This window comes from Phacochoerus africanus, chromosome 8 (genome assembly GCF_016906955.1).
Source record: "Phacochoerus africanus isolate WHEZ1 chromosome 8, ROS_Pafr_v1, whole genome shotgun sequence".
In the NCBI taxonomy this organism is placed as follows: domain Eukaryota; kingdom Metazoa; phylum Chordata; class Mammalia; order Artiodactyla; family Suidae; genus Phacochoerus; species Phacochoerus africanus.
This window is the reverse complement of record NC_062551.1, coordinates 158795614-158816783: the sequence shown is the minus strand read 5'-3', so window position 1 is coordinate 158816783 and position 21170 is coordinate 158795614. Positions and strand designations below refer to the sequence as shown.

The following is a 21170-nucleotide window of genomic DNA, read 5'->3' as shown; positions in this document are numbered from 1 at the left end:
TTTCCTCTCTTCACTGAGCCAACATAAACAATTTTTCTCCTTTCACTAGGCTGGTGTGTGATTAAATGAGGTCATGCAGTTTGTTTATTCTAGTGAGTGGTAATACTGTCAAGGGAAGGCCTTGGGTGAGTCCTTGTGAACAGAAATACAGAGACGGGCCCACGAGTGTGTGTGTCCTTGGTCCTTGTCCTCTCAGCATCCTTCAGAGTCACATGATTGGGTGAGGCTACAGCTGGCTGAACCATGGACCTGAGTTCTCGCAGAGAGATCCCCATCCATGGTTCTCTTTAAAAAGAAAAAAAGAAGAGGGTAAGCCTAGGAGCCTCTTTACATGGTGGAAAGAAATGTTTCAGTTTCAGGGCCAAGCCGTCTAGGCCTCAGTATCCGTCGTTTAAGTGGGTGTGGGAAACACAGGCTTCCCGCACATGGAGACCTTGGGAGTTCCTTGGTCCCATGACATTATTAGGTGTGGGGCTCCTTCTGGGAAGCCTTCCAGGCTTCTCAGTCCTGCCAGCTTGTTGCCAGGCAACCCAAAAAGAGTTACTGTGGTTTTTCATTAGGTACTTGTCTCCACGAGTAGCTAGTGCACCCAGTGCTCATAAATTAGATCTTGTTTCAGCTCTGCACAGGGCATCAGAGCGTCTCTGTCTCCCACAAGGGAAGTTCATGAGATTTGATTAACTGATGTTGATTTTCCAGGTGGACACTCTTCAATGTTTATCTTTTGGCTGTTGAACCTTCTCCTTTTGACTGATGTTTCCAAACAGCTTCTGCCTTTCTCTGAAATAGGAGAGGTTTTAATCAGTTCTTTCTATATATTTTTTGTTCTCTTTTATTTAATGGAAATTTGGAGGTGACTTTAATAATATACTAATATTATTTTGTGACCCAGGCCTACCACTGTTAACATCTTGGCATATTCTTTTTTTTTTTTTTTTTTGCTTTACTTTTTAGGCCCGCACTCGTGGCATATGGAGGCTCCCAGGCTAGGGGTCAAATCAGAGCTACAGCTGCCGGCCCTCACCACAGCCACAGCAACATCAGATCCAAGCCGCGTCTGTGACCTACACCACAGCTCACAGCAATGCCAGATCCTTAACCCACTGAGCGAGGCCAGGGATTGAACCCACAACCTCATGGCTCCTAGTCGGATTCGTTTCTATTGCACCATGACGGGAACTCCAACTTTTTGATATTTTAGAAGAACTGTAGTGGACATCTTGCTAAACATAGTAGTTGTTCTTCTTTCTAGTTGCTTTTGAGGACTGTGCCTAGAAGCAGACTCATAAGAACAACAGCTATGAATAGTTTTAAGACTCTTGTCAAATTATCTTTCAGATGATTTATATTATGAGAGTTTCACTAGCAGCATATGGAAATGCTCCTTTGAACATAATCTCACCACCATTATTATAAGTAAAACATTAATTATTTTGCTCATATGCTAACTGGTCTGATCAAACCAGTCTCGTAATCAAACATGTATCTTCTTAAGTTAAAAAAATTCAGGAGTTCCCGTCGTGGCGCAGTGGTTAACGAATCCCACTAGGAACCATGAGGTTGCAGGTTCGGTCCCTGCCATTGCTCAGTGGGTTAAGGATGTGGTGTTGCCCTGAGCTGTGGTGTAGGTCACAGACACGGCTCAGATCCCGCATTGCTGTGGCTGTGGTGTAGGCCGGTGGCTGCAGCCGACTCGACCCCTAGCCTGGGAACCTCCATATGCCGCAGGTGCGGCCCTAAAAAGACAGAAGACAAAAATACATAAATAAATAAAAGATGACAATATGAGTGCTACCACACTCCCTATCCCTAACAGTGACATTCTGCCTGATTTTTGCCCTCTAGGTCTGTGCTAGCAGCACAGAGATGAGTAAGACATCTTGCCGTTAGAGAGCTTTAAGACTCTTTGGATTTAATATTTATAGTGAGGTGTACAGTTGGAAAAGAAAATGTCAATCAAAAAAAAAAAAAAAAGAGATGTGGGGAGTTCCTGGTGTGGCGCAGCGGATACAAATCCGACTAGGAACCATGAGGTTCCATCCCTGGCCTCGCTCAGTGGATTGGGGATCCGGCCTTGCCGTGAGCTGTGGTGTAGGCTGGCAGCTGTAGCTCGGATTAGACCCCTAGCCTGGGAACTTCCATGTGCTGCAGGCGCGGCCCTAAAAAAGAAGCAGAAAAAAAAAAAAAAGAAAAAGAGGTGTGGAAAATTGTTGGCAGTAGCTTAGAGGAAGAATGGATAACCTCTGAAAGGTGAGATGACTTCTGAAAGGCTGAGATGAATTGGATGCAGGATTTGTCATTTGAATTGAACATAGACTCTCTGGAGGTAGATTTACTTTGAAAAAATTCTAAACTTATTTTTACTTACTTAAAGCACTGTTCAGTGAAACCTGTTTGTTTTTATAGGCCAGAAGGCTTTAGCGGATGCCCAGATCCCTTACTCAGCAGTGGAACAGGCATGTGTTGGCTACGTTTATGGTAAGTGGAAGACTATGTATTCTGAAAATTATTCACCTAAATTTATCAGCAACTGCATAAACAATGCAGAGGAATTTGTGAATTTTAACCCTCAAAACTCAGAATTCAGAGTTTTATTTTCATCATTCCTAGGTTTTCCTTACATGTTTATGTGTGTACATATAGATATATTTTGCCACTATTATGTTGCCAAAATAGGACACAAATTAAAAACATGTTTTATCTTTAAAAAAGAAAAAATTACTGATAGTTCTATTCTATAGATATAATACTATTCAAAAGATAAATTTTTGTTCTTTATTGTCTTATAATCTGTATTTATTGACTTTGTGTCTAATAAAACTTTTTTCATTAAACTTTTTTTTTTCCCTCTTTTTGCTTTTTAAGCCCACACCTGTGGCATATGGAGGTTCCCAGGCTAGGGGTCTAATCGGAGCTACAGCTGCTGGCCTATGTCACAGCCACAGCAATGCCAAATCCAAGCCGCGCCTGCAACATACGCTTCAGCTCATGGCAATGCTGGATCTGTAACCCACTGAGCAAGGCCGGAAATCGAACCCGCAACCTCATGGTTCCTAGTCGGATTCATTTCTGCTGCGCTGTGATGGGAACTCCCATCATTAAACTTTTTTCTGATTAGAAAGATGGTATATACTAATTGTAATTAAGAAAAAAAGGAATGACACAAAAGCATAAGAAAAAATGTCACCTGTGATCTCATTACCCAGAGATTATTACCATTAATTTTTTGGTGTGTATCCTTCAGTGAGCATGAACGTGTGTAAAGATGTATGCACACATAATTTTTTCTTCAAATAAGGAACAGTTACATACTTTTTGGGGACCCCCTTTTCTCATTTTACTGTGTTCAATATTTCCCAAGTCATTAAGTCTACTTTCATATCATCATTAATATTTTTCATTTTTTTGGAATGAATTAAATATTTACATATTTACATGATTTAAATATTTACATGGTACAAAAATACAAAAGATGGATGTTTTTGTAGTGGAAAGACTCACTCTTATTCCTGTTTCCCTGTCTCATGGTTCCCTTCCCTTAAACAACCAATTTCACTAACTCTTTGTTTTTTTGGGTTTTTTTTGGTTTTTTGGCTTTTTAGGGCCGAACCTGTGCACATGGAGGTTCCCAGGCTAGGAGTCAAATCAGAGCTGTAGCTGCCGGCCTACGCCACAGCCACAGCAATGCGGGATCCGAGCCGTGTCTGTGACTTTCACCACAGCTCACGGCAACACAGGATCTTTAACCCACTGAGTGAGGCCAGGGATCGAACCTGTATGCCAATGAATACTAGTTGGGTTCATTATCACTGAGCCACAGTGGGAACTCCTGCAGTTGGATTCTTAACCCACTGTGCTACAGTGGGACCTCAATCAACTATACTTAAAAAAAAGAAAAAAAAAGAATTTTCCTAGTCTTTTTACAGCATTTTAAATTATTGCATAATATTCTATTTTGGAGATTTATTACAGTTTAATCAGTAGTAGTAATGGTACTCTATTCTTGGACATTTTAAGTTATTTCTAATTTCTAGTTACTATAAAAGTCTGTAGTGACTATTAATGTAGATTAATCTTTGTACATATCTGTGATTATGTCTTTGAGATTTCAAGATATGAAGAGAATTCTTGAAGGAAAATTTACTCGGTCAAAGAGATGCATAATGTATTTATGAAAAGGAGGGCCTAAACCATGCTGTTTTCCCTGAAGACTTCTGGAGAGTCTGTATCTTCTATTTATTTATTTTTTTATCTTTCTTTTTTTTCAGGGCCGCACCCGCGGCACATGGAGGTTCCTAGGCTAGGGGTCCAATCGGAGCTGTAGTTGCTGGCCTACACCCCAGCCACGGCAGCCCGCGGGGTTTGAGCCACATCTGCCATCTACACTACAGCTCACGGCAATGCCAGTTCCTTAACCTACTGAGCAAGGCCAGGGATCGAACCCGCATCCTCATGGATGCTAGTCCAGTTCACTAACTGCGGAGCCACGGTGGGTGCTCCGCGTCTGTGTCTTTTCAGTGTTTCCATCATACTCCAGCCCATCTGCCCTAGTGGCCATGTTACTTAGGAAAGGGAGACAAATGTGAGGTCAACTTGGATCATTATTTTTCTGAACTGCCCGGGCATGCAGGCGCTTTTAACTTTTTGAAGTTGTGAAACTGTATATGAAGAGAAATATCATGGCTCCTCAGTCAACTGGTTTAGTTTTAAAAGATTTATAATTGACAGTATACATGGAATATTGCTTTCTTTATTATGCAGCCCTAGCCAGACTGAATGATTTGCTATTACTTGGCCATTTCTCTACTTTCCTACCTCTAAATTGTGTAAGGAAAGCGCACATAGTCTTTGTTTTGAGAATTTTTACATTTGCAGAGTAAACAATGCTGAGTACGTTGTCAGTAGTTCTTTGTTGCCCATGTTGTAGGCTAGACAAACAAAAGCATGATAACTGGAAAAAGCGGTAAGTAGTGTCATGTTACATTGCAGCTCCCTAATTACCATGTTGCATATATAATTCTTTTTTTCTATGTAGGTGACTCCACCTGTGGGCAGAGGTCTATATATCACAGTTTGGGACTGACTGGAATTCCTATAATCAATGTCAACAATAACTGTTCTACTGGCTCAACTGCTTTGTTTATGGCCCGGCAACTGATTCAGGGTGGTGAGAAGTGCCTATTTGTCTAGTGTATTTAAGCAGACATGGGGTTATGCCCTCTCTTTTATCATTTCTCCGTATGACCACCAGAGGGGTTGCTTTTATAATGTAAAATAAATAATTTTATTGAGATGTACTTTATATTCCATAAAATTCATCCCTTTAAAGTGTACAATTCAGTGTTTTTTCAGTATATTCACAGGTTTGTGCAGCTATTACCCCTCTCTGTTTTTTTTTTTTTTTTCTTTTACCTTTTCGGGTGTACCTGCGGCATGCAGAATTTCCTGGGCCAGGGATAAAGCCAGTGACACAGCAGTGACCTATGCTGCTGAGCCATAAGGGAACTCCTCCAGGTACCTAATCTTGGAACATTTGTATCACTCCAGAAAGAAAGCTGTATCTAGCATTCACTTCCTATTTTCCCCTCCCCAGGACCCCTGGCACCCGCGAATCTCCTTTTTGTCTCTTATCGATTTACCTGTTCTGAACATTATACAAGTGGAATTGTAGTACAAGGGCTTCTGTTGTTTCTTTCATTTCTCATATTTTCACAGTTCATCCATATTGTAGTGTGAGTCAGTACTTCATTCATTTTTTATGGCCTAGTAATAATCCATTGTATGGATACATCACATTGTGTTTATCCATTTATCAGTTGATGGACATTGGGTTGTTTCTACTTTTTTTTTTTTTAAAGCTGCACATGTGGCATTTGGAGGTTCCCAGGCTAGGGATTAAATCGGAGCTGTAGCCACTGGCTTATGCCACAGCCATAGCAATGCCAGATCTGAGCCGTGTCTGCGACCCACACCACAACTCATGGCAATGCTGGATCCCTAATCCACTGAGCAGGGCCAGGGGTCAAACCCGAGTCCTTATGGGTACTAGTTGGATTCGTTCCCACTGTGCCACAGTGGGAACTCCTTGTTTTGCTGTTCTCTTTTTAGATGCTCCTTCTCTCAAAGAATAATTCTGTTGAGACTTTGATAATTAGAACCTTTTATTTAGTGTTTTACAATTAAAAATAAGCTATTTATATTTGTTCTTCACTAGAACATATTTCCACAGTAATCAAAAATTTTATTAACATTGAGAACCAAGGTAGAATTAGATACATCATTGATTTTTTTCTCATCTTAAACCACATAAGAATTTTCTCTGTAACTTTTCACTTATTAAACATTTTATAGGATTATAGCATATTTTTACATTTTGTATAAATTGACATATTTATTTAAATTGACGTATTTAGTGGTATTTTGTTGGGTGTTTGGAAATCAAGTTTTTCAAAATAATTGTATTTTCTTTCAAGGTCTGGCAGATTGTGTCTTGGCTCTTGGGTTTGAGAAGATGGAAAAGGGATCCCTTACATTAAGTGTGAGTATCATTTATTCTTATTTTGGAGGTTTTTTAAAAGATTTTTATTTTTTCCATTGTAGTCGATTTACAATGTTCTGCCAATTTCTGCTGTACGGCCAAGTGACCCAGTCCTACATGTTACGTATATACATACAAACACACTACACACACACACTTTCTTTTTCTCACATTATCCTCCCTCATGTTCCATCACAAGTGACTAGATGTAGTTCTCTGTGCTATACAGCAGGGTCTCATTGCTTATCCACGCCAGATGCAATAGTTTGTATCTACTAACCCCAAATTCCTGGTCCATCCCACTCCCTCCCCCTCCCCCTCCCCCTTGGCAACTACAAGCCTGTTCTCTAAGTCCATGAGTTTGTTTCTTTTCTGTAGATAGTGTTATTTGTGCCATATACTAGATTCCAGATTATAAACGGTATCACATGGTACTTGTCTTTCTCTTTCTGACTTACTGCACTTAGTATGAGCATCTCTAGTTCCATCCATGCTGCTGCAAATGGCATTATTTTGTTCTTTTTTATGGCTGAGTAGTATTTCAGTGTGTATATGTACCACATCTTCTTCATCCATTCATCTTTTGATGGACATTGAGGCTGTTTCCATGTCTTGGTGATTGTGAATAGTGCTGCAATGAACATAGGGGTGAATGTATCTTTTTCAAGGAAAGCTTTGTCTGGATATATGCCCAGGAGTGGGATTGTTGGGTCATAAGGTAGTTCTATATTTAGTTTTCTGAGGTATGTCCATACTGTTTTCCATAGTAGTTGTGCCAATTTACATTTCCACCAACAGTGCAGGAGGGGTCCCTTTTCTCCATACTTTCTCCAGCATTTGCTATTTGTGAACTTATTAATGAAAGCCATTCTGACTGGTGTGAGGTGGTACCTCATAGTAGTTTTAATTTGCATTTCTAGAAAAATTAGTGATGTTGAGCATTTTTTCATGTGCCTGTTGGCCATCTGTATATCTTTTTTCCTTTTCTTTTTTCTTTTTTTTTTGGTCTTTTTAGGGTCACACCCATGACATATGGAGGTTCCCAGGCTAGGGGTTGAACCGGAGCTGTAGCCGCTGGCCTACACCATAGCTCACAGCAACGCTGAATCCTTAACCCTCTGAGCGAGGTCCGGGATCAGAACCTGCATCCTCCTGGATACTAGTCAGATTTGTTGCTGCTGAGCCATGACAGGAACTCTTGTATGTCTTCTTTAGAGAAATGTCTATTCAGGTCTTTTGCCCATTTTTCCATTGGGTTGTTGGTTTTTGTTTATTTTGGAGTTGTTATAACACTGTGAGAAAACTTTTCCCATCTGACTACTATAAACAGAGCTTGTAAAAGCTGAAAGGTGACATTGTATATAGATCCTGGTATTTTAGACAGTGAAAAACCATAGAGATAATTTTTTTCTACACCTTTATTTTGTGAAACTGATGTTCAGAGAGGTCAGATGATTGAATCTGAGGTTGACTTGTCTATTTAATTTGAAAGTCATTCATTCATTTACTCAAAAGTTAATTCCACTCAACAAACTGAAGAACGTCAATAAAATGTGGGACTTCTGTTTTTGGTAACAGCAAAAATTATTTCAATTATTTCTCCTACTAAGGACAAATAAATGGAATATTCTAAAGACAGTGAAGAGCTAACAAGAGAATGCCAGAAAATTCAGGTCAGCATTTGAAGCAGCTTTTGCGTTGAAGGCCTTTGCTGATTTGATAGCCTCCTAGAATGAAGAGGGAAGTGTCATAGCTCAGATCCTCCCAAGATCAGAAGTTGAATGCTCACTCTCCACGTGAAACTGCGTCCTCCCATTAAAATTTATTTTAATTTTTAAAATTCAAGTCTGGGGCACAGTCTTGAAGGCATTAGCCTGTTGTGGCCCCCTTTGCCTGGCAAAGCAATAAAGCTATTATTTTCTCCTTTATTCCCCCCCAAATAAATAAAATTCAAGTATAGTTGATATACAACGTGGTACTAATTTCTGCTGTACAGCAAAGTGACTTAGTCATCCAGATACATACATTCTTTTTAAAAATTTTCCTTTCTGTTACAGTTTATCCCAGGGGATTAGATATAGATCCCTGCGCTATTCAATGGGACTTCATCTCTCTATCCTAAATGTAATAGTTAGGGGTAAAGCTTTTAGGTGAGGGTGAACACAAAGTAAAACTAACTCCCACCTCTATGTTCTCTTTCCCCCACTGTCATGAGATTATAGGGAGTGTTGCCTTGGCACTGAGCAGAGCAAAGGAGGAAAAAAAGAGAAGGAAAAAAATAACCAGAAAAACCTTTCACCGAGAATTAATAAGCCACAGGCTGTCCCTCATGGGATTGCTGCCAAAATTCTCATTTACCTGGATGGTCAAAGAAACCTCAAACCATTAATTGAGTGTGAATTGGTTCCAGGATGATAGTTACCTAGAGTTCCCGTTGTGGCCCAGTGGGTTAAGAACCATAAGGATTCAGGTTCAATCCCTGGCCTCACTCAGTGGCTTAAAGGATCCAGTGTTGCTGCAAGCTGTGGTGTAGGTCAGAGACTCAGCTCAGATCTGGTGTTGCTGTTGCTGTGGCTGCAGCATAGGCCAGTAGCAAGAGCTCCGATTCGACCCCTAGCCTGGGAACGTCCACATGCCACAGGTGCAGCCCTAAAAAGAGAAAGAAAGAAAGAAAAAAAAAAGGAATAGTAGTAACCTAGGCAAATTTTAACAGAAGTAACTGCAAATTTTCTTTTGGAGGAAAGCATCTTCCTTCTAGGCTTTGAGATCTCTTCGAATAAGTTTTCAGGGACACGCAAGTTAGAAATAACCAAGCACTGAAGAAAGAAGGCACTATATTTGAGAACTAGGAGAAAGAAGGAACAGTAAAAAATGATCTCTGCAGACCACAAAATAGATTTATTGGATACAAATTTCGGCATGCTTACTATGTTTAAAAAAATCAAAGGCAAGCTCGGAAGTGCCTTCAGGGTATAGGAAACTGCAAAAAGGGACATTGCAGATGGGGAGATAACTCAAATAGGACTTATAGCAATGAAAAATGAAATAGTTAAAATTAAAAACTCAAAAGATAGCAAATTATACATGACCGAAAGAGAATTAGTGAAACTGAACTAGATTAGAAGTAATTATTTAGAATACACTATAAAGAAAAAAAAGATTGAAAATTGGCAGGAAGTTATGATGTATGGAGGATAGTGTGATAAGGTATAATAAATGTATAATTTAATTAATGGAGAAAAATTGATGAGAAAGGAAATAGGGTGTAGGCATTTTGATTATCTTTTTTAAAAACCAACTCTTAGTTTCATTGGTCTTTTCTATTGTCTTTTTAGTCTCTCTTTCATTTATTTATTTATTTATATTTTTTATTTTTTGTCTTTTTGCCTTTTCTAGGGCCGCTTCCGCAGCATATGGAGGTTCCCAGGCTAGGGGTCGAATCGGAGCTGTAGCCACTGGCCTACGCCAGAGCCACAGCAACGCGGGATCCGAGCTGTGTCTGCAACCTACACCACAGCTCACAGCAACGCCGGATCCTTAACCCACTGAGCAAGGGCAGGGATCGAACCTGCAACCTCATGGTTCCTAGTAGGATTTGTTAACCACTGCGCCACGATGGGAACTCCTCATTTATTCATTTATTTACTCTCCAATTTTTGTTATTTTCTTCTGCTAGTTTTTGGCTTAGATTATTCTTCTTTTTCTCATTCCTTGAAGACTTTCCTTGAAAGTTAGGTTGTTTGAGATCTTTCATATTCTTTTTTTTTTGTCTTTTGTCTTTTTTTTTTGTTGTTGTTGTTGTTGTTGCTATTTCTTGGGCCGCTCCCACGGCATATGGAGGTTCCCAGGCTAGGAGTTGAATCGGAGCTGTAGCCACCAGCCTACGCCAGAGCCACAGCAACGCGGGATCCGAGCTGTGTCTGCAACCTACACCACAGCTCACAGCAACGCCGGATCCTTAACCCACTGAGCAAGGGCAGGGACCGAACCCGCAACCTCATGGTTCCTAGTCGGATTCGTTAACCACTGCGCCACGACGGGAACTCCATATTTTTTTTTGTCTTTTGTCTTTTTTTGTTGTTGTTGTTGTTGTTGCTATTTCTTTCATATTCTTAATGTAGGAGTTTATTGTTATGAATTTCCCTCTTAGGACTGCTTTTGCTATATCCCATAAGTTTAGTATGTTGTATTTTCATTTTCATTTGTTTCAAGATATTTTATGATTTTTCTTTTGATTTTTTCTTTGACATATTGCTTGTTCAGTAACATGTTTAGTCTCCACATTATATTTGTAAATTTTTTAGTTTTCTTCTTATAATTGTTTTCTAATCGAAAACCACTGTACTTGGAAAAGATGCTTTCTATGATTTCAATCTTAAATTTATTAAGGATTGTTTTGTCAGCAAAAATTAAAAAAAAAAAAAAAAAAAGAGTTCCCGTCATGGTGTAGAGAAAATGAATCTGACTAGGAACCATGAGGTTTCAGGTTCGATCCCTGGCCTCACTCAGTGGATTAAGGATCTGCCAGCTACAGCTCAGGTTCAACCCCTATCCTGGGAACCTCCATATGCTGCGGGTGCAGCCCTAAAAAGCAAAATTAAAAAAAAAAAAAAAAAGAATTGTTTTGTGGCCTAACACATCTATACTGGAGAACATTCCATAGGTACTTGAGAAGAATGTGTATTCTCTTCCTTTTGGATGGAATGTTCTGTAAATGTCTTAAGTCCATCTGGTCTAGTATGTTGTTTAAGCCCAGTGTTTCCTTTTTGATTTTCTGTCAGAATGATCTGTCCATTGATGAAAGTAGAGTCTTAAACTCCCCTAGTATTATTGAATTGCTGTCTATTTCTCCCTTAAGGTCTGTTAATATTTGTTTTATATATTTAGGTGCTCCTGTGTTGGGTGCATAAATACTTACAAATGTTATATCCTCTTGTTGGATTGATTCCTTTATCATTATATAATGACCTTCTTTATTTCTCATTACAGTCTTTGTCTTTATTTTGGCTGATATAAATACAATTACCCCTAATACAACATGCTTTTAAATTACATGAGTCCACTTAAATGCAGATTTTTTTCAATGGTAAATACTAAAGTACTACACAAGCCCCAGTTGTTTGAATTCACTGATATGGAACTTGGATATGGAAGAACTACATATATAGATGGCAGAGTTTAAATTTTTTTTTTTTTTTTTTTTAGGGCTGCACCTGTGGCATATGGAAGTTCCCAGGCTAGGGGTTGAATTGGAGCTGTAGCTGCTGCTGGCCTACACCACAGCCATGCAAATGCAGGATCTGAGCCTTTTCTGCGACCTACGCCACAGCTCACAGCAACGCTGGATCCTTAACCCACCGAGTGATGCCAGGGATTGAACCTGCATCCTCATGGATACTAGTTGGGTTTGTTAACCACTGAGCCATGGCGGGAACTCCCAGATTATGAATTATGTGCACATTTTCGACTGCATGAAGGGTCAGTGCCCCTAATCCTCATGATGTTCAAAGTTCAATTGCCTAGGCACGCTAGCATTCTTTTGGTTTTCATTCGAGTGGAATTTCATCTTCCATCTCTTCACTTTCTGTGTGTATCTTTACATCTGAAATGAGTCCATTTATCCACTCTGTGTTTTTTGATTGGAGAATTTAGTCCGTTTACATTAAAGTATTATTGATATGTGTGGACTTATTCCTACTTTGTTAACTGTTTTCTGGCTGTTTTGTAGGGTACAGGCATTATTTGAAGAGATAGTGGCGCCTATATTTCTTGAACTGACAAAGAATACTAATCTACAGATTGAAAAATCCCAGTAGCTCCAAAGTAGGATAAATAAAAAGAAACATGTATATAGACATGTCAGAGTGAACTGCAAAACAAAAATACAAAACAAAACAAAAACAAAGAGAATAGTGGGGTGAGTATTAGTATCTTCTTTTTATGAAGACTATTACTAGAACAGGTTATAGATATTTGTTTTGTACATCTATGGATATTGAGTTTGGGTTTATGTCAGCTTTATAATAATTTTGCATTTGTTTGTGGAAAAGCAATTAGAAAGTTATTAAAGCAGGTTTTAAGCAATTTGAAGCAACTTGTAAGGCAACTTTCTGACAATTTAAAGGCTAAGGGCCTTTGAATTTGGTTATCAGCATGATTTTTATTTATTTATTTATTATTTTTCAAATGATTTTTATTTTTTCCATTATAGCTGGTTTACAGTGTTCTGTCCATTTTCTACTGTATAGCAAAGTGATCCAGTCACGCATACACATATACATTCTTTTTCTCACATTATCCTATGTCATGCTCCGTCTTAAGTGATTACATATAGGTCCCAGTGTTATACAGCAGGATCTCATTGCTTATCCATTCCAAAGGCCATACTTTGCATCTATTAACCCCAGATTCCTAGTCCATCCCATTCCCTCCCCCGGCCTCTTAGCAACCAAAAGTCTGTTCTACAAGTTCTTGAGTTTCTTTTCTGCCATATGTTAGATTCCAGATATAAGTGATATCGTATGATATTTGTCTTTCTCTTTCTGACTTACCTCACTTAGTATGAGAGTCTCTAGTTCCATCCATATTGCTGCAAGATTTGCATAATTCTATAGCTACTTCTTACATTTTCATAGCCCACTGTTATGGGCACTGCCTATCTTAAAATTTTTATTTCCCTTGTAAGAGTCATAAGAAATGGAAAAATAAAGAAAAAATAAGAAATAGTAACATGTAATGATAATCATCATTAGGGATGTGGTAATTTAGCAAAAAAAAAAGTTGAGATTGTTCTGTATCTATAAATTAATTTTACTTCATTTTCACTTATTTTTTTTGAGTATTTCATGTTAAAATTACAAGCAAAGATTTTTTAATTTCTATATTATAATTTATCACATGACTATTGTAATTTACTTAGCATTGCTTCTATTATTGGGCATTTAGATTTTTTTCTTTATTATTATTGTAAATTTTGCTATGATGAACACAATTTCAACAGTATTTTTCTATTCTTGATTATTTTCTTAGGCTAGATTCCAAAGCAATATTATTTAGTGAAAGATATAAACTTTTTCATTTAAAGAATGATAACTTTATAATTTTCAAAAAAGGATAGAAATCCAAGCAATCCAAAGGAGAAGAAAAATTTTTCCAAATCCCACTATCATTAACACCTATTTGGAGTGAGAGAGAGAGAAGGAGAGGGGAAGGGAAGGAGGGAGGGAGAGTTATATTTTTTCCTTTTCTTATAAGGCCATCAATCCTAAAGTGTAGGACCCCACCCTTATGACCTAATTTAACCTTAATTACCTCCAAAAAGTCCCTTTTTTCCCCAAATATAATAACACTGGGGGTTAGGGTTTCAACATGACTTAGGAGGACACAGTTGAGTCCATAGAAATGAAGGTCCCAATTTTGCCATATCTTGTCAAAACTTGTTGATGTCTGTCTGTTTCATCATAGCTACCCTAGTGGATGTGCAGTAGTATCTCCTTGTGGTTTTGGTTTGCATTTCCATGATGACTAATGATGTTGAATATATTTTCATATCTATAGTGGCCATTTTGTATGTCTTTGGAGAAATATCTGTTCAGATCCTTTGTCCATTTTAAAATTAGGTTGTCTTTTTTTTTTTTCTTTCATTTTTGGCCATACTTGTGATGTGTGGAAGTTCCTGGGCCAGGGATTAAACCCAAACCATAGCAGTGACCCTATCTGCTGCAATAATGCTAGATTCTTAACCTGCTGTGCCACAAGAGAACTCCGTAGATTGTTGTTTTTTTTTAGGATTATTATTATTTTTAAAAATTATTTTATTTTATTTTGTTTTTTTGCGAATTCTTGGGCCGCTCCCAGGCTAGGGGTCGAATCAGAGCTGTAGCCACCGGCCTACGCCAGAGCCACAGCAACGCGGGATCCGAGCCACGTCTGCAACCTACACCACAGCTCACGGCAACGCCGGATCGTTAACCCACTGAGCAAGGCCAGGGATCGAACCCGAAACCTCATGGTTCCTAGGCGGATTCGTTAACCACTGAGCCACGACGGGAACTCCCGTAGATTGTTTTTTTATTATTGAGTTGTAAGAGTTCTTTTTTTCTTTTGTCTTTTTGCCTTTTCTAGGGCCGCTCCTGCAGCATATGGAGATTCCCAGGCTAGGGGTCTAATCGGAGCTGTACCTACTGGCCTAGGCCACAGCCGCAACAACAGCGGATCCTTAACCCACTGAGCAGGGTCAGGGATTGATCCTGCATCCTCATGGATGCTAGTCAGATTCGTTAACTGCTGAGCCACAGTGGGAACTCCTGTTTTGTAATTTTAATTGTGATTTCTTCTTTCACCCATGTGTTAGAAGTATGTTGGTTAGTTTCCTAATATTTGGGCATTTTCCAGATAGTTTTCTCTTATTTCTTTCTTTTCTTTCTTTTTTATTTTGGCCACATGTGTGGCATGTGGAAATTTCCAGGCCAGTGATCATACTTGCGCCATAGGAGCAACCTGAGCCATAGCAGTGAAAATGCAGGAGCCTTAACCCTCTGGTCTACCAGAGAACTCCCTGTTACTTCTTTCTATTTTTATTATCTGTGATCAGAGAATGTACTTTATTTTATTTTTTGTCCTTTGTCCTTTTAGGACCATACCCTCGGCATATGGAGGTTTCTAGGCCAGGGGTCTAATTGGAGCTACAGCTGCCAGCCTACGCCAGAGCCACAGCAACGCAGGATCTGAGCCATGTCTGCAACTTACACCACAGCTCATGGCAATGCCAGATCCTTAACCCACTGAGCAAGGCCAGGGATGGAACCCGCAACCTCATGGTTCCTAGTCAGATTCATTTCCACTGTGGCACGACAGGAACTCTGAGAGAATGTACTTTATATGATGTGAATACCTTTTAATTTATTGAGACTTTTTGGGCTCAAAATATGATCTTTTTTGGAAAGGGAATATAAAAAAAATCCCCTTTATGGGAATGTAAATATATGTATGACTGGGTCACTTTGCTATACAGCAGAAATTGGTACAATATTGTAAACTACCTATACTCCAATAAAACTTTTTTTAATTATTAAAAAAATCCCTTTTAAAATCACATCAAAAGGGAGTTCCTTTTCTGCCTCAGCAGGTTACGAACCCAACTAGTGTCCATGAGGACGTGGGTTTGGTCCTTGGCCTCACTCAGTGGGTTAAGGATCCCATGTTGCTGCAAGCTGTGGTGTAGGTCACAGGTGTGGGTTCAGATCCTGTGTTGCTGTAGCTATAGCATAGGCCAGCAGCTGCAGTTCCAATTTGACTCCTAACCTGGAAACTTCCACATGCTATACTATAAAAAAGCAAAAGCAAAAAAAAAAAGAAAAAGAAAATCACATCAAAAAATAAAATATTTAGGAATAAACCTGACCATGGAGGTGAAAGACTTATATGCTGAGAACTATAAAACATTAAGAAAGAAAACTGAAGGTGGAGTTCCCATCATGGTGCAGTGGAAACGAATCCGACTAGGAACCAGGAGGTTGCAGGTTCGATCCCTGGCCTTGCTCAGTGGGTTAAGGATCCGGCGTTGCTGTGAGCTGTGGTATAGGTCACAGACACAGGTTGGATCTGGCATTGCTATGGCTGTGGTGTAGGCCAATGGCTACAGCTCCGATTAGACCCCTAGCCTGGGAACCGCCATATGCCGCAGGTGCGGCCCTAAAAAGACAAAGACAAAAAAAAAGACCAAAAAAAAAAAGAAAACTGATTTTTCTATTTTAAAGGAAACTGAAGGTGATTTAAATAAATGGAAAGATATCTCATGCTCTTAGACTGGAAGAATTAATATTGTTAAAGTGGCCATACTACCTGAAGAAATCTACAGATTTAATGTGATCTCTGTCAAATTACCCACGATATTTTTCACAGAATTAGAATAATTATAAAATGTATGTGGAATAATAAAAGACCCCAAATTGCCAAATCCATCCTGAGGAAAAAGAACCTTGAGAACTTAGGAATATTACAAAGCTGTAGTCATCAAAACAGCATGGAAATTCCCTGGTGACTTAGTGATTAAAGATTCAGTGTTGTCACTGCTGTGGCTTGGGTTTGACCCGTGGCCCAGGAATTTCTGCATGCCATGGGTGCAGCCAAAAACAAAAACAAAAAACAAAACAGATATATGGGTCCATGGAACAGAATAAGAGTCTAGAAATAAACCCAAAAACCTGTGGTCAATTAATCTTTGACAAATGAGGCAAGAATATACAATGGAGAAAAGATAGTCTCTTCAGCAAATCGTGTTGGGAAAGTTGGACAGTCACATGTAAATAAATGAAATTAGAATGCATCCTCAAACCAGACATAAAAATAAACTCAAAATAGCTTAAAAACTTAAATATATGACACCATAAAACTCCTAGAGGAGAACACAGGCAAAACATTCTCTGACATAAATTGTGTCAGAATGAGACCTAATCAAACTTATAAGCTTTGGTATAGCAAAGGAAACTCAGCAACAAAAACCAAACAACCCAATCAGAAAATGGGCTGGGAGTTCCCGTCGTGGCGCAGTGGTTAACGAATCCGACTAGGAACCATGAGGTTGCGGGTTTGGTCCCTGCCCTTGCTCAGTGGGTTAACGATCCGGCGTTGCCATGAGCTGTGGTGTAGGTCGCAGACGCGGCTTGGATCCTGCGTTGCTGTGGCTCTGGCGTAGGCCGGGGGCTACAGCTCTGATTAGACCTCTAGCTTGGGAACCTCCATATGCCGCGGGAGTGGCCCAAGAAATAGCAAAAAGACAAAAAAAAAAAAGAAAGAAAATGGGCTGAAGATCTAAATAGACATTTCTCCAAAGAATTACATACAGATGACCAACAGGCACATGAAAAGATGTTTGACATCGCTAATTATTAGAGAAATGCAAATCGAAACTACAATGAGCTACCACCTTACATGGGTCAGAATGGCCATCATTAAAAAGTCTACAAATAACAAATGCTGGAGAGGGAAAAGGGAAACCTCCTGTACTGTTGGTGGGAATGTAAACTATTGCAGCTGCTGTGAAAAGCAGTATGGCGGTTCCTCAAAAAACTAAAAATAGAGTTGCCATATGATCCAGCAATCCCATTCCTGGTCATATATCCAGACAAAACTTTAAGTCAAAAAATTGAATGCTTCCCTATGTTCATAGTAGCACTATTCACAATAGCCAAGGCATGGAAACAACCTAAATGTCCATTGACAGATGAATGGTTAAAGATATGGTACATACACACAATGGAATACTACTCAGCCATAAAAAAGAATGAAATATGCCATTTGCAGCAATGTGGATGGACCTAGAGGTTAAGGTACTAAGTGAAGTAAGTCAGAGAAAGACATACCATATGATATCACTCATATGTGGAATCTAAAAACATGATTCAAATAATCTTATCTACAAGACAGAAATAGACTCATAGACATAGAAAGCAAACTATGGTTACCAAAGGGGAAAGGGAGTCGGGGAGGGACAGATTAGGAGTTTGGATAGCAGATGCAAACTATGTATAGAGAGAGACTGGGTAGACAATGGGGTCCTATTGTATAGCACAGGGAGCTATAGTCAATAAGTTATACTTCAATAACATACATTTTAAAAATATATGATCTGTTTTGGTAGATGTGTTGGTGAAAAGAATACTGTTGTTGGGGAGGGTGTTCTATAAAGTCTAAGTCAAATTGGTTGATAGTATTGATTGTCTTGTGTGTCCCTACTAATTTTTGTATCTACCTGTATGTCAGTTACTGAGAAGGGGGGTAATGAGATCTCCTGCTAAATCTGTGGATTTGTCTACTTCTTTCAGTTTTTGCTTCATGTATTTCAAATCTCTCTTACTAGGTATGTTAACATTTAGGATTGTTGTGTCCTTGATAAATTGACCCCTTCATCACTGTGAGATGATGTGAAGTGTGCTATATCATGAAACTGAAAATACATTCATGGAAGTTTGTATGGACCCCTCCATTTGTCAGACCCTACCCTTTGAAGGCATGATTTGAAGGATTTTAGGCTATTTATAAGAATTTATCTCTTGTAGTGCTATTTGATCTTATCTGTTTTGTCTGATATTAACATAGCCATTTCGACTTTCTTTTAAGTAGAATTAGGATTATCTTTCTTGTCCTTTTATCTATTTCTGTCTTTATATTTGACTTAGGTTTTTGTAGACAGAATTTAGTTGGGTCTTGCTTTTTACCCAATATAATAATCACTGCCTTTTAATTGGGCTTTTTAAATCCTTCCCACTTAATGTGGTTATTGATATAGTTGGGTTTGAGTTAGTGGTTAGCTGAAACGGTTGTCTACTGGCTTATACCAGCTTGCAAGTTCTGATTTTGCATCTTTGCTTTCAGTGACATCATGCTGGTGGATTCACATTGGCCAGGCTGGGAGTATTTATACCACAGAAATTGTCAGATGCTACAATAAGGCCTCCTTTACCCTCCATGAACCTATTAAACCTTTATTAGGACACCACTGATTTAAATCTGAAATCTTTCTACTTGTTTTTTCTTTCTTTTTTTTGGCCACGCTGTGGCATATGGAGCTCCCAGGCCAGGGATCAGATCTGAGCTGCAGTCTCGAACTAAGCTGCAACTGCAGCAACACCCGATACTTAACCTACTGTGCCAGGCCGGGGATCAAACCCATGTCCCAGGGCTCCCAAGATGCTGCTGATCCCATTGCACCACAGTGGAAGCTCCTCTGCTTGTTTTCTTTCTGTTCGATATCTTCTTTATTCTTTGTCTTCGTATTATTGAGAATTTTTATAACTTTATTTTGTCTTTTTTATGACATATTAACTATACCTTTCGTGTTTTGCTTTTGGCAGTTGCTTTAGGGTTTATAGTATGCATCTTTATTCACTAACCAACTTAAGTAATGTTATAACCATTCACTATAGTATGACATGAACCTTACAAAGTATTTTTTTTTTTTTTTTTTAGGGCTGCACCTGTGGCATTTGCAAGTTCCCAGGCTAGGGGTCCAATTGGAGCTGAAGCTGCTGGCCTACACCACAGTCACAGCAACAGAGGATCCAAGCCGCATCTGTGACTTACACCACACCTCATGGTGATGCCAGATCCCTAACCCACTGAGTGAAGCCAGCGATCAAACCTGCATCCTCATGGATACTAGTCAGGTTCGTTCACCACTGAGCCACAATGGGAACTCCTCTTTGGTTACTTTTAAGATTTTTTCTTTATCACCAGTTTTGAACAATTTTGTTTTGATATACCTTGGCATAATTCGATCATGTTTCTTATGCTTGGGGTTTGTTAAGTTCTTGGGTATGTGGGTTAGAGATCTGTCATCAGATTTGGACATTTTTAATGCATTATGCCTTAAATATTTTTTTCTGACTTTCGTCTCCATCTTCTCTTTTTCTCAGACTCCAATTACATATCTACTAACCTTGTTAATTATTCCACAATTCACTCATTTTATTCTTTTTTTCTCTTCATGTTTTGTTACTCTTTTAAGTTTACTAATCTATGCTGCAGTGCCTAATCTTCCATTAATTTCGCTGAGCTTACTGGTTTTTTTTTTTTTTTTTGTCTTTTTAGGGCTGCACTCATGGCATGTGGAAGTTCCCAGGCTAGGGGTTGAATTGGAGCTGCAGCCACTACGCCACAGCCACAGCAATGCGGGATCCAAGCTGTGTCTGTGACCTATACCACAGCTCATGGCAATGCTAGATCCCTAACCCACTGAGTGAGGCCAGGGGTCGAACCCACCACCGCTGAGCCATGATGGGAACTCCCCTACTGAGTTTACTTTTCATTTCAGTGTGTATTTTATTTTTAAGATACACACTGAAGGTTTTTTAAAAATTTTTATATCTTCCATAACTTTCTTTTTCTCATTCCTACTTTCTTTTACCTTCTTGGACAGATGGAGTGTATTTACGGTAACTGTTTCAATGTTCTTACCTACTAACTCTATCATCTGTGCAATTTCTTTTCTTTTTTTTTTTGAAATTTTATTTTATTTTTTTTACAGAGTAAAATACATATATTTAAACACAATTACATTCACACAGATTATTATATCATGGATCTTAATAAACAGATTAAGTGACTCCCTTTGGAGAAGTGGAATGGAAAATATGCTGAGACAAATAGGAAATTTATTCTATACTTTATCCCATTTTGTATGGCTTTCATCCTTACTATTTAGTATTATCTATTACATTTCAATTTTTCCTTAAAAATTAGCATTATATTAAAATTGTTATGCAACTAAAATTTATAAAGAAGAATATTAAATATTTTATATAGCATAATAAAAAGAATAACAACTGGTAAGAATAACAAAAATAATATACCCTCTGAAAATAAGTAAAATATAAAATGCATAAGTTGGTTAAAAAACAGTGTAACTATATAAATATGTCCTCACAATTTGTCACATCTTATTGAATCTTCAATATAGGCATTACAACATTCTAGGTGATGTGATAAACAAGACATTATAGACCTTACATTGTACCATGGAGAGAAATGGTTATTAATTATACAGTTGTAGAACTGTATTATTTAATTGTACAGTTGCATTATTTAATTATAATTATCATAAATTCTTTGATGGAGAGGAAGTCAGAATCAG

At 38.6% G+C, this 21170-nt stretch overlaps 1 protein-coding gene across 2 annotated transcripts in view; it reads left to right on the top strand.

Annotated features, from left to right (window-relative positions):
- Window positions 1-21170, top strand: part of SCP2 (sterol carrier protein 2) — a 121777-nt gene that overhangs the window by 12087 nt on the left and 88520 nt on the right. Inside the window, exons 3-5 of one of the 2 annotated variants that reach the window (XM_047789075.1) lie at window positions 2407-2478; window positions 5036-5167; window positions 6474-6538. In XM_047789075.1, the coding sequence (XP_047645031.1) occupies window positions 2407-2478; window positions 5036-5167; window positions 6474-6538 (269 nt within the window). Of the gene's footprint in view, window positions 1-2406; window positions 2479-4133; window positions 4222-5035; window positions 5168-6473; window positions 6539-21170 lie in introns of those variants that run through there. The other variant, XM_047789076.1, reaches the window with a different exon arrangement.